The following is a 12871-nucleotide window of genomic DNA, read 5'->3' as shown; positions in this document are numbered from 1 at the left end:
TATCATTAGGTACATCTACAGTACCTACCTATATACGAGTTTGTAAACATTATAATTTATCACTCATTAAAATTATAAATGAAATAATATCATATAATATTGATTAATGTTGTGCACTTGTGTTATGTCATTATTGATCGATGGTTATTTTGGGAGAGCGTGACTGAAAATTATACCTTGTAGTGACCTTAAGAACTCATTTTCCAGGACAATATTATTGTTATTTTTTATTTACCATTTTCCGAATATTTTGAATTATTTTGTGCTCTTTACGGACATTTTCAGTTTCCAATATTATTAGTTTTTTTTTCTATTAATGTCAATAAAACTTTATTTGTTGAGTAAAAATACTTGAAAATTTAATACAAGGCTATTAAATACTATTAAATTTTTACAATGATATTTGAAAAAAATTAAAAATCCATAAGCACATTTTTTTTATAAACATTTAAAGTTCAAATATTGACAAAATACATAAAAATGACGAAAATTTGCTAATTATTTTGAGTTAGAAATTCATGAAAAATTTTCTTTTTAAATCTAAGATTTGAAAATGTAATACAAGATTCCTCATAAGTTTGTCTACCTCTTTCAAAAAAAAAAAATGTCCTCAAATGAGTCAAAATAAATTTTTATGAGTGTTTGAAATTCATATTCTTACAACATTTGATAATCACTCGGTTTCTCTTGCAACGATTTTCTTATTTTGTTGTAATTAAAAAACGAATAACTGTAGATACTTGAAAATTTCACTGAATGTTTATATTAGCATTTTATATATACGATAAAATTTTGAAAATAATTCAACTCATTTTGAGCTGTTTACTGAAAATATCATATTTCAATTTTTTATTTTTTTTTTCTATAATTATCAATAAAATGTTATCTGTTGGGCTAAAAAGTTTAAGAAATTAATACAAGGCTCCTGATATATTGTTACAATAGCAGTTGAAAAATATTAAAAATATATAGGCAGATTTTTTTTTATAAGCATTTAAAAATCAAATTTTGACAAAATTTATCAAATTTAAAATTGAATAATTATTTTGCAGTTAAAAATTTATAAAACGTTTAACTTTTATATCTAAGGATTGAAAATTTAAAACGAAAATTCACGTAAGTAGTTAATTCTGTTACCAAATATCTCAAAAATACAGAGCACAGTTTATTTTTATAGTAATTTTAAGTTCAAATTTGGACGAAATTACATTATATTAAAAAACCTAGAATAACTATTTTAGTTATTTTTTTGTGATTGTATAATATTATTCGTGGGTACTTGAAACTTCTTAAGTATACTATTATATATCTATGATTTATTTGTTGGGCTTTAAAATGAGAAAATTTAATAAAAGGCCCCTTAAATATTATTACAATAGCAGTTGAAAAATATTAAAAACACATATATAGTTACAAATTTTTTTTATAAGCATTTAAAGTTCGATTTTTGACAACATTTATCAAATTTAAAATTTAATAATTATTTTGTAGTGAAAATTGATAAAATACCTATTCAAATTTTATAGCTAAAGATTGAAAAATTAAAGCATGGTTCAATGTAAATATATTATATAGGTTATATATAAATAACTTTATTCACAATAATATCATCAAATATGCTTAGTAGTTAGTTATATACTTATATCTTAGGCTGTTAGACCATCTTCGCTCAGAATCGTTTTTCTTATACAATGCTATTATATCATTGAATTCAAATTTAACACCATCCATTGCAGTGACCCACTTGTAACCTACTGTACAGCAGAGAGAGACCCACCTTTTTTAGTTTTAACTTTTATATGTAATTGTAAGTCAAGACCATAACTAGATTGAATTATGGCAGGAGTTAAAATTGTAGTTGAAACAAGTACTTGTATACAGCGTATGTATTCCACGTAGGTATTCATTGAAATAATTTTTGTAATTAATGAAATTAAATTACGCACCTACTTACATAATTTTAGTTCAATATTCAATGTTTATTATATAACATGGTGTTTCCCATCCTGGGATATATTACATGAACATTTTTTTTATTATTTATTTTATTTTATATACCTATTATTGTTATGTATGGGAAAATATTTAAGATTTAACTTGCAAGGATATTTAGTCAATTAATTCATATTGCAGAATTATTATGTACTAATAACTAACCCTTAATTTGTATAATTTTACACTAATAATGTGAAAAAAAACAAATTGTCCTTGTAGAGTAGGCAAGTAAACTTGTATAGATAACGTTTCTGATTAATTAAAATATAAGGTAGTTAAGTATATAGTATGTACCTAATAAAGACTTGTACAGGATTCAGAGATTGAACGTCTTAACTCTTAGATGGGATAAGCTATTTGTGTGTAGGATAATGGGGCAGCTGCGACACCGCGACAGGTCTAATGAGTATAATAGCACAAATCGCCACTGTGAATAAGTTAGGTGTATAAGCATGGAATTAGAAATAATATTGACTACCTAATCTACTTATAAATAGAGACCGGATTTATATGCACAAAAATACCTCAAAATATGCTTTTAAAAATGCTCTAATATGCTACAAAATACGCACTTAAAATTGAATCGAAAACATTTTATTTAAAATTATGTAAAAAATAAGTATTAATTAATTGAGTAATAAAAGAGGTATATTATAAGGGTTTTAATAGTATAAAAAAGTATATTTTTGTCATCTTCACTAAGTTTATCACCATTTAACTTTATTTATCTTCAATACCTATATAAACTATTAGCCTTGATCAGCTTCCGTCGAACACTTGAACTCTATTATAGGAACAACGAATTTATTTATATTAATATTATAATAATATATACATATATATGTGCTTATCATCTTTTTTTGGTAATAATGACTAGAGCTTATTCCAATAAGTATATGCATTTGCATATAAATCCGGTCCCTACTTATAGACTATTAGAGTGTATGTCACTACATATTACTTACCTATAGTATTGGTTATTACTACTACTTACAGTGAAACACATACCAATAACATTTTACCGATAAAATATATTTATGTATATTATGGATTTACATGGTTACAATCAATACGTTATTCGACTACTACAAACCTATTATGAAAAAACTAAAAACACATAGTTTCAATTACGGTAAATCTATTATATTTTATGTACAAATTTATACCTATATAACAATAGGTAATAGGTATACAATAATAGTCAATATGTAATCGGTACTTTGCATGAATGAGGATGAAATACACTATGAATAATAAAGTAAAAAGTATAAATTAATGTGATATTTGAGATTGCTTTATATTCAAAAGTTTTATTTATTTTAAATGGGGGAGGGGGTCGTGAGGTGACTGGTTTTATTTTTCACCTATTTTGGGGGTCATGACGTTAAAAAAGTTGAAAAACACCGCTGGGTTATGGTATACATATTAAAATAACGGCTGCATAACATTTTTTGGAATTTTTTTTTCACCTATACCTACAAGGATATACAACATTTTCACACTTTTATGGGTAAGCTTTTCGAGTATCTTGTTTTAGTCTATTGTATAATCATATTACATTGTCATATTGATCATATTGTCATGTCTGCAGTACACTTCCAATTTAATATGGCTGGTACCTACCTATAGGAATGAACCAAGAAGACATAACCAACATTTCTTTTCATATCAAGACATTTCTTTTTCATAATAAAGTTCGAATTACTCGCGGGCAAGAAATATATTAGTATAATATATTAATATGAGTACTATAATATAGCTCGTGTGCGCTGCAGGTACTAACCAGCCAACCATATACCTGTATATTATAGAAGGTATTCACAGCCGCTGGTAAGCTTATAGTGATCGTCTACCGCACGACCGAGTGGGGCTATTAAACAATCAGCGCTGTGCGTTTTGTTTTTGTCCGATTAACCCAATCGCCCCGTCGTGAGAACTACGGTGTAATAATTCCGTATGCACTGCAGGCGGCTTTCACTTTCCTCAGCATTTTTCAGAGTTCGTGAGCAAAACGTAACTGGTTTTCAGTGCCGGGATTATGCAATGTTGCAGTAGATAATATGCTGGTCTAGGCCGGGTCGGAGATCGTGTGGTGCTCTCTTAACCGATGCGGTGATACGGCTCCTAGGCCCTAAGTCTCGCGAGACGCAGTGATCCACTGAAACGCAAACTGGACGGCCGTTTATAAGGTGTAAACATGAAGTTCGTATCTGTATGCCTCGTGTTGATGGTCGCTGTTCTGCACAGAGGTAAGACAACCCGTACGTGATTAATATACGTTTGTATTACGAGATATTATTTTTATTACCACAATTTATTATACGCGTATTTAAGTAATATCCCTCCGAAAATAGATACAATTGTAAGCTACAAAAAATTCAAACAATAAAATATAGTATGTTGATAATTAAAAATAAAAATCATACAACAGGAGTAAAAAAAACAAATTTAAATAATGACTAAATAAGCCGATAAGCGAATTGGTTTTCGTACTAATTTCCATCGTCGTACGATTATATCACTCGATTATACCCTTGTAGATTTTTAATCAAAGATTTGCGTGTAATTTTATTCAGTACTATTAATTTAGAACATCATTCATTTGTAGGAATAATAACGCGGTGAATTCTCGCAGTTAAAGATAAATTTTGACCTTTTAAAAAACAATTTATACATTATTGTTTAAAAACAAAATCAATTTGTACCGTTTATTTGAATAATTTTGTTCAAATATTTCATTGATCATTTCGGTAGGTATTGTTTTTTTTATATTATCGTTTCATCAAGAGGTTACCTAAAAACAAAACAATTTAGAAAATGTTGTTTGGTTTTTGATCAGTTGTTAACTTTAAGACTTGTTATTTTTATTAGGTTATAACCATAAAAGTTATTATGTATATAAAGGTTTTTTGTTAATATTTTAATTAATAAATGTTGATTGTTTGATTGCTATAATATTTATTGTAGGTATATTACTATATTAGTATGCTAAGCCATTGGCCTAAATCATTAAATACACGGTTTGCAATGGACTTATATATTTGGGACATTGTTACCCTAAATGCAAGTATCATTGGCCCAAATTTATGAAAAAAATTAAGATTATTTGATTTATATTTCAGTAGAAAAAATTAACTGAACGGTATTAACTGATTTTTATAAAGTAGTTTTTATTGTAACTTGTAGGGTGACTAAGATATACGGGGCTGTTGTTATTTTTAAACGTAAGATTTCTGTCTTATAGGTTGTCCATTATAAGGAGGTTTTACTGTACACCATACGTTATAGCAATATAGGTACTATTCAATGATGGGCACTTGGTAATTTTGAATTTTGAATTAAATAGAATTAATAGTATTTTTTGGTTTTTAATCAATGTCTCTGTTTGCAAAATAAAATACAAGATATTTAAAGAAATCAAATTTAGCAGAAAGCACACTTAGTTTGTTTAAACACTGTTTCAAATCCAGTGTTGGGTAGTAACGTAACGAAAGTAACGCGTTACGTAATTTCATTAGAATTATTTCCAAGTAACGAAAATGTAATGAAAAATACTTTTGAAAAGTAATTTCTATAGAATAACGCGTTACAGTTTCAAATTATTAAGTATCTACCTATCTATTGCGAATCGAAAAAAAAATTATGTATAATGCGGATATTATTATGTTTACCTACCAATCTTAACTCGGCACAATTCAGTTTTCAATGGTTTTGATATTTGAAATGTCTAATTGCACCGTAAATCACGAGAACAGTTAATTAAATTTATTTTTCCTTTAAATAAGTTTCCTATAAACATAGCTTGTGTGGAAGACTAAATTTTATATGATCCTATTAACTATACAGGTTTAATAAAGAATTTGCTTGTTCAATTTGCCTGCAGAAGATTATTCCCAAGAAATTTAAAAAAAATTGTACTTTTGTAATGAGAAAGTAATGATCGAGTTGCTTTTCTATTTGAAAAGTAAAGTAATTTCATTACAATTTTATTTGAGTAACGAGTAAAGTAACTTAATTACATTTATCTCTTAGAAACGAGTAAAGTAACTTAATTACCTTTTAAAAGTAACTTACCCAACACTGTTCAAATCCGGAACTACGTGTAATAGAAATGCATGGCACAGCCATATTAAACCAATAAATTTTTTTAGTAGGTACCTACTACAATAATGTCATAGTTTATCAAGTAGGTACCTGCAGGCTGTAAGTCAATAACACTAATTACTACAATGATATTCTATGATAATAATTATGATTTGGCAAACCATAGTAATTAGTATGTCCATAGTAGGTATATCAGGTGATTTTTGTGGTTTCGTTTTTATCGTTGGAACGAAAAAATAATGATTTATTAATTGATACATATAATATTATTATTATGTATCTTTCGACTTCGAAAGTTGTTCCTGACATAATGTTTGCACGCATAATTTGCTCGCAAGAAGATTACGAAACACGCGTATATACATGTATAATAGGATTAAAATAGGTTCATGCGATAAATAAACTGAAAACAAAAACAAAAAAAATGAACGCGTAAAATATATCATCAACTGCAATAATGGGCGGGGGACACCTCTGAGAAAACTTTTTATTGTGACGTATAATAATATAATGAACTATATATTATAATTTATACGTTTCTAAAATGCTTACGTCAGAGACCAAATACAGTGTGCGGGCCGTGTTAGGTTAGGTGTGCGAGCCCAGAGTATCATTATCTAAACCACATCACCGCAGTTATGTGTACGTTATTATAATACTTATGCATCGTTAAAAACAAATTGTCCGACCCGAGTACTCGACCCATAACACAAACTCGGTCGCCGATGAAAATCGAATGACTTTGCGAGGCGCACGCGCGCGCGTCTTCTGACAATGAGGCGAAGCTCCGACTTCCACTCATCTGGCGAAAACATGAAAAAGCTGAAATTGACGACGAGGTAAGAGAAGTGACGTATATATGATAACTATACTGTAGGGACTAAAATAACGGGTCAAGTATACTCAAGTAGTACTTGAGGTGTACGGCGATTATCACCGTATAATACAAGCACCGACCACGGTGTAAACAACGACTATAAGGTCGGATGGTGGAAATACTACGAAATACGAAACGGGTGGGTATAAAATTAGTTTGTTTTGACTTTTGGCCGTTTCTAGTGTGGCGGTGGGGGGGCAGTGCTATTCGGCGAAAAACGATATATCACACGTGGAAGAGGTAGAGGAGAGGCCGTCGTGTATTCTCTTTATTATTTAGTAGTTACCCTGTCTGACTGTGAGCGAGATCGATAAAGTGAATAATATAAAAACCGTATTTAATCGAAAACTGGGTCGGGTTGGGTTTAGAACCAGAGTTGCGCGACATGACACTATAATATATTATTACGCGTATACCTAATAGTCAGTGTGTCATTGTCACATGATTAGTTTCGCGTATAAAAAATGCAATGTAAAAAATGTTTGCGACGGTAGAGGATAGTCTAAACGCATGTACAGAAAAAAATAACTGGTTCCAAAAAATCATTACGGTTAATTGAACCCGTCCGACTATTGCAAAACCACGTTGGCTAACTATGATCGAAATTCACATAATAATTAAAACGTAATTTCGTTTCCCTTGAAAAAAAACTTCCACCTATCGTATACAAATATATTATAATTTAATAAAATGCCTATATGTCCTACTTATATTAAAAAAATTTCAAAAGAGCGTGTGGTAAGTGTGATATTTTATCAGTGAAATATTGTTCAAATAATTAATAGGTAACGTAAATACGCGTGTGCACTGTGCATGAAATGTACGAACATTTGTGTTGAAAATCGATAGGGTTACTTTTTTTTTTTAGAGAGAAGATTGAAATCGTTTGTTTTCGAAACTTTTGATCGAAGTTGGAACTTGGAACGATTTCAACAATTTTATTTCCCAAACACCTTTTTTATGATTGGTCATTAATAAGTAGGTACGGCTTAATATTATATTAGTATTTAATTACCTTATTGATATTGCGTAAATTGACTTTGAATATTATGTTTTGAAAACCACTTGCAGTGAGATACCTATAATTGGGTAGATGACTAATTTTTGGAAATAAATTGATTTATAAAAGTAGGTAGGTACCTACCTGTTATTAATATTACTTTTATAATTACATAAAAGTACAAAAAAAAAATATTGTTTCCAATTAATGCATTTTCTTCCATTAGTTTTAATTTTTATAGATTTGTTACATCTTTTAATTTTATTTTAAAGATATTACGTTCTTAATATAATACATATTTGACAAATAATTATTTAACCGAGAATATAAATATTTTAATGCGTTTTCGCTCTTTAGCATTTGTATACCTAGAGCAGTTTTTCTTGAAGTGGGTGATAGCACCCCCATGTGTGCGTTAGCAGCCTCCAGGATGTGGTATTGGAATAAGACCCGAAAAAATTGTAGGGGCGTTGGTCGTTGAAGAGGACTAGAGGAGCGTTAGGTGATTAAAAAGCGAAAAAATATGTTATTCTTATACATCAAATTAAAATTAAATACCTACTACATGTTCTCATAATTTCACTTACGTATATTTACGTCTGTTTTAATTGTGTATAGTAAATTAGTTAATAATATTATACGTAATAGCGCAAAGAGTAAAGCATCTTAAGTTCCAAAACCGCTTACCTATATTATAATATTTTATTATTAATTATTATTTATTATAACAACTATGATATTGTAATATAATATATATTATTAACTGAAGCTACAGCCTATGAAGAAGTTAGTATTACATTTTCCAGCATTTTGACCCAGCATAAAATTTGTTATCAACATTAAAAAATAATGTAAATCTGAGTATTTAAAAAAAATTACTGCAATAAAAATAAAAAATTTAATAAATAAATAACATATTTTATAGAAGAAAATTGAAAATGTTACAATCATTATCTTTGAAGGGGTTTTCTGGTAGAAAATTGGATCTAGCTGTGACTTTGCAGGATCAATAGTGAACAATTAACCGTACAACTACTTTTCTTCATCGAGAAAAATTAAAATAAATTATGGTAAAATGGGAATATTTACGTAACACTAGTTTTTGATAAAACCGATTTTATTATTTTTTTGCAATTAAAAAATAATAACTTTAGATATTAAACATTATCATCGAATATTTAAATATAATAACACTTTTCAATTTAGGATTTTCCAGTACAATTTTCAAAATGTTTTGACTATTATTTAGTTTTTTACTATTACGACATATTTTACTTTTATCTTTCATCTATACATATCGATGATAATGTTTATGCTTAATGATTAACCGAAATGTTTAAAAATGTAATAGAAGATTCCACATAAGTTGTACTTGAAAATATCAAAAATACAGTCTTAATGACTAATGTATGTAAATATTAAAATAAAAAAATAAAAAATGAAATAAATGTATGTACCTAAGTATTAAAAAAAAATAATAAAATAAAAATTATGAAGACTTGCAAATTATTTTATAGTTAAAAATGCATATAATTTTCAGTTTTAGTTAAAATTTAAAAATGTAATACTTTACTGAATGTTATGGGACACTAGACACCTTTTATACAGCAGAGCGAATTCCGGGTTTTTATCATTAATGTATATTAATGAGTTTTAATAAAAACTAATATTGTTATTTAGGTGTGTTATCAGAATCAACAGAAAACAATTACGATGAAAAAGAAGTTACGTTAGAAAGTTTATCGAGTGTTTCTAAAAGACAAACAAATTTCCAAAATGATAACCTCAACCAACAACAAGTAAAATATTTTGTATAAAAAGTAGACAAACTTCTAACATCCAATTGGATAAATGTTTTTATTTTTCTTTAGATCCCACAAGAATACTTCGATTATATTCAACAGGCAAATTATGATGGAAATTTAGTACCGGAACAACAGCAGTTCGGACAACAAAATGTACAACAACAGTTTGTACAACAAAATGTACAACAACAGTTTGGACAGCAAATTGTACAACAGCAGTTTGGACAACAAAATGTACAACAACAGTTTAGACAACAAAATGTACAACAAGATTTCGTACAAGGGTAATTATTTTTATACAAAATTATCAATACCGTTGATAATATTATGTAATTTTATTTTTAGACTACCGTCAGATGCATTTCCTCCGACGACAACGACGACACGATCGCCATTCACTGCTGAACAAATTCGACTTCAAGAAGAATATGCGAGAAGAACACTAGTAGAACAGCAGACAGCGTTAACTAGACCCCGTCAGAGGCCTTTAGCCCAACCACTTCCAACTCAGTTTCAAATCCAACCATCACCGATCCCCGAACAACAGCAGCCACAACCACTGCAATTTATAGATCAAAATGGTCAAGTACGTCAACAAGACTTCGGGCAGCGGCAACAAAACTTTGCTCCTCGACAACAAGATTTAGTGTCACCACAACAAACCGTTTTCCCAATTTCAAGTGATGAACCTTTTTCATACGCTCAAGTCCAATTTGGTCCAGTGGCCAAACAAGAGGAAACAGTGGTAAGCCGACCGAAAGGTCAAAGGTCCGTCTCGAGGCCAAGTACGAACTACGCAATAGAACCTGCCACCCAACAAACGGTAGACTACCCAGCCGTGACTAAGGTGAATCCGGTACAGGTTAGTAGTCGTCTACTTCAAAACGTGGTTTACATACAGCCTAACGGTCAGATGTACAAAGCAATCGAAGATACCGAGCCAGTAGTACAGATTCCGCGCAAGAATCATTATTACCAGACGATATCAGCGGTAACTTCCGGGCCCACGACTAGCGCCACGTCTTTCACATCGTCAACTACTACTGCAGCTCCAGTTGAAGAAGAGAAAGTGATAGTGATTCCCCGGCCGAAGAAACCTAATCAAAGGTCCAGGCAGGAAAGCCGAAAATCGAGCAGAGTACAACAACAGGTGGTGACAACTGAAAGACCTCAGCAGCAACAAGACCAACAACTGCAGCAGTCATCCGAAGTGGAGCCGGACAATTTTCTCACGTCACTCCTGTCTAGATTCCAGCAGACGCAACCAGAGACGACTGTCGCCACTTTGCCTAAGGCGAGAGGCAGCCAGAGGCCAAAAAGCGGTAACCGTTCTGGAACATCCAAGTACTTGCCGGACAGAAGTCAGTTGCAGCTATTGCAATTTCCACATGAGCTCAAGGCGTTAAGCAGTGCTGAACTCAAAGTGTTGGAAGAAACTAGCGCACAGATTGCTGCTGCAAACGACAAATCCGTTGGACAAAAACAGCTCCTAAGAAACACTCAGGTTACTGGTACCGTACCACCTTCACTATCATCAAACGTACAACTCAATGAACGACTGATCCTTGGGAATAGACCAGTTCCCATGCCCGTCGAACTTAACGAACAACAGCGTCAGTTCCTGGCAGCTCAAGGTATCCGTCACTTGTACCGGGTAGATTACGATCAATCTGGAAATGAGTTACCACTGACTTATGTATTAGCATTGGATAACCGGCCCAAACTAGCAGAGTCGAAACAGAAACTCAGAACCTCCCCATAAAATGTCAACATTACAAAAAGTGCCTATTTATGAATTAAGTGTGTTTAAAATGTATCTTTCATTTATTTTGTATATAATAGTTTTTATAAATTGTATATACGGCAATTACCCGTTTCGGCCATACTTTAAAATGCCTGTTTCCACCATCGGCCGTTTCTGCTAATATAAAAAAAGGTTTGATTCCCGTTTCTGCCAATTTACTTTTTATATGATCAAAATATTGTAAAGTAACTAAAAATCGAAGAAAATGTATACTCCATTTTATTAAAATTATACTCAGATTGTATAAAATCTTCACAGTCTTTTTGATATAAATTATTAGTTATTATTATTTTTATATAGAAACTATGTTGAACAAACTGAAAAAATATTATGTATTACCATTTATGGTGCCTTTTTTATTTGAGTTGTTAGTTATTATTATATTTTTTAATATTAAACATTGTCATACAGACTATGTACAATTATTAATTTAAGTTGATATTTAAATATAGGAACCAACCTTAAAAATAATGATATTATTTTTTTTAAATATAATTCTTAATATATAATATTATATAAATTATAATATTGACTATACGTGTTTAAATTAAAATGCAAAATGTATTCCAAAAATATGAAATAAAAGTATAATAATATTACCAGAACAGATATTTTTGCGGAAATGGGAATCAAACCTTTTTTTAAACTGGCGGAAACAGTCATTTTAAATGTTGGCGGAAACGCCACATGCCTGAATAATATTATACACGTCCCTTGTTATTATTATTATTATTATAATTATTATTTTGTATTTTTGTGAATTATTTCTTTTTTCATTTGCAACATTTTGACTTTAGTGAAATACAATTATGATAATTATTTTTAAGAAAGTGTACCTATCTTTTAAATAACGCGATTTATAAAATACAGCATTGAAGAATGAACATAGGTAATATATATATTTTATAACAACACATTTACACGAGGTAATTCAAAATTAATTGTATAGTAGATAACACATTATACTTAAGTAAGTAGTTTTGAATAACTGTATTAGAAAATATTATTGCTATACAAATCTCGGTAATATTTTGAAAACTATTTAAACTACCTGCCTATATTATAGCTGAGAGAATAATAAAAATGTTGTAATTTTAAAGTAAAACCTTTATCATACCAATCATCCTATTCAAAACACGATTTCATAATGTTGTAATATTTTTCAAGTTAGGAATAATTAATAATTCAAAATCATTAATACATTTTTATACACAAATCTTATAATAATAATGAATAATAAATAATAATATTATAATTGTATCTATTGCATGGTAGGTAACAAAAAA

The 12871-nt window shown here is 29.8% G+C and overlaps 1 protein-coding gene across 2 annotated transcripts; it reads left to right on the top strand.

Annotated features, from left to right (window-relative positions):
- Positions 1–3827: 3827 nt before the first annotated feature.
- Positions 3828–12478, top strand: LOC100162787 (putative uncharacterized protein DDB_G0271606). Of its 2 annotated transcripts, none has more exons than XM_008186212.3 (4): positions 3828–4256; positions 9657–9775; positions 9848–10065; positions 10127–12478. In XM_008186212.3, the coding sequence occupies exons 1-4, from the start codon at positions 4193–4195 to the stop codon at positions 11541–11543; spliced, it is 1818 nt and encodes a 605-aa protein (XP_008184434.1). In that variant the 5' UTR covers positions 3828–4192; the 3' UTR covers positions 11544–12478. The 2 variants fall into 2 exon arrangements, with proteins under 2 accessions (XP_008184434.1, XP_001943133.1); XM_001943098.5 differs by having other exon boundaries at positions 3834–4244.
- The last annotated feature ends 393 nt before the right edge of the window (positions 12479–12871 follow it).

The sequence above is a fragment of the Acyrthosiphon pisum genome, chromosome A2 (genome assembly GCF_005508785.2).
Source record: "Acyrthosiphon pisum isolate AL4f chromosome A2, pea_aphid_22Mar2018_4r6ur, whole genome shotgun sequence".
Taxonomy (NCBI): Eukaryota; Metazoa; Arthropoda; class Insecta; order Hemiptera; family Aphididae; genus Acyrthosiphon; species Acyrthosiphon pisum.
Note: the sequence above shows the minus strand (reverse complement) of the source record. Positions and strands in the feature narration are given on the sequence as shown.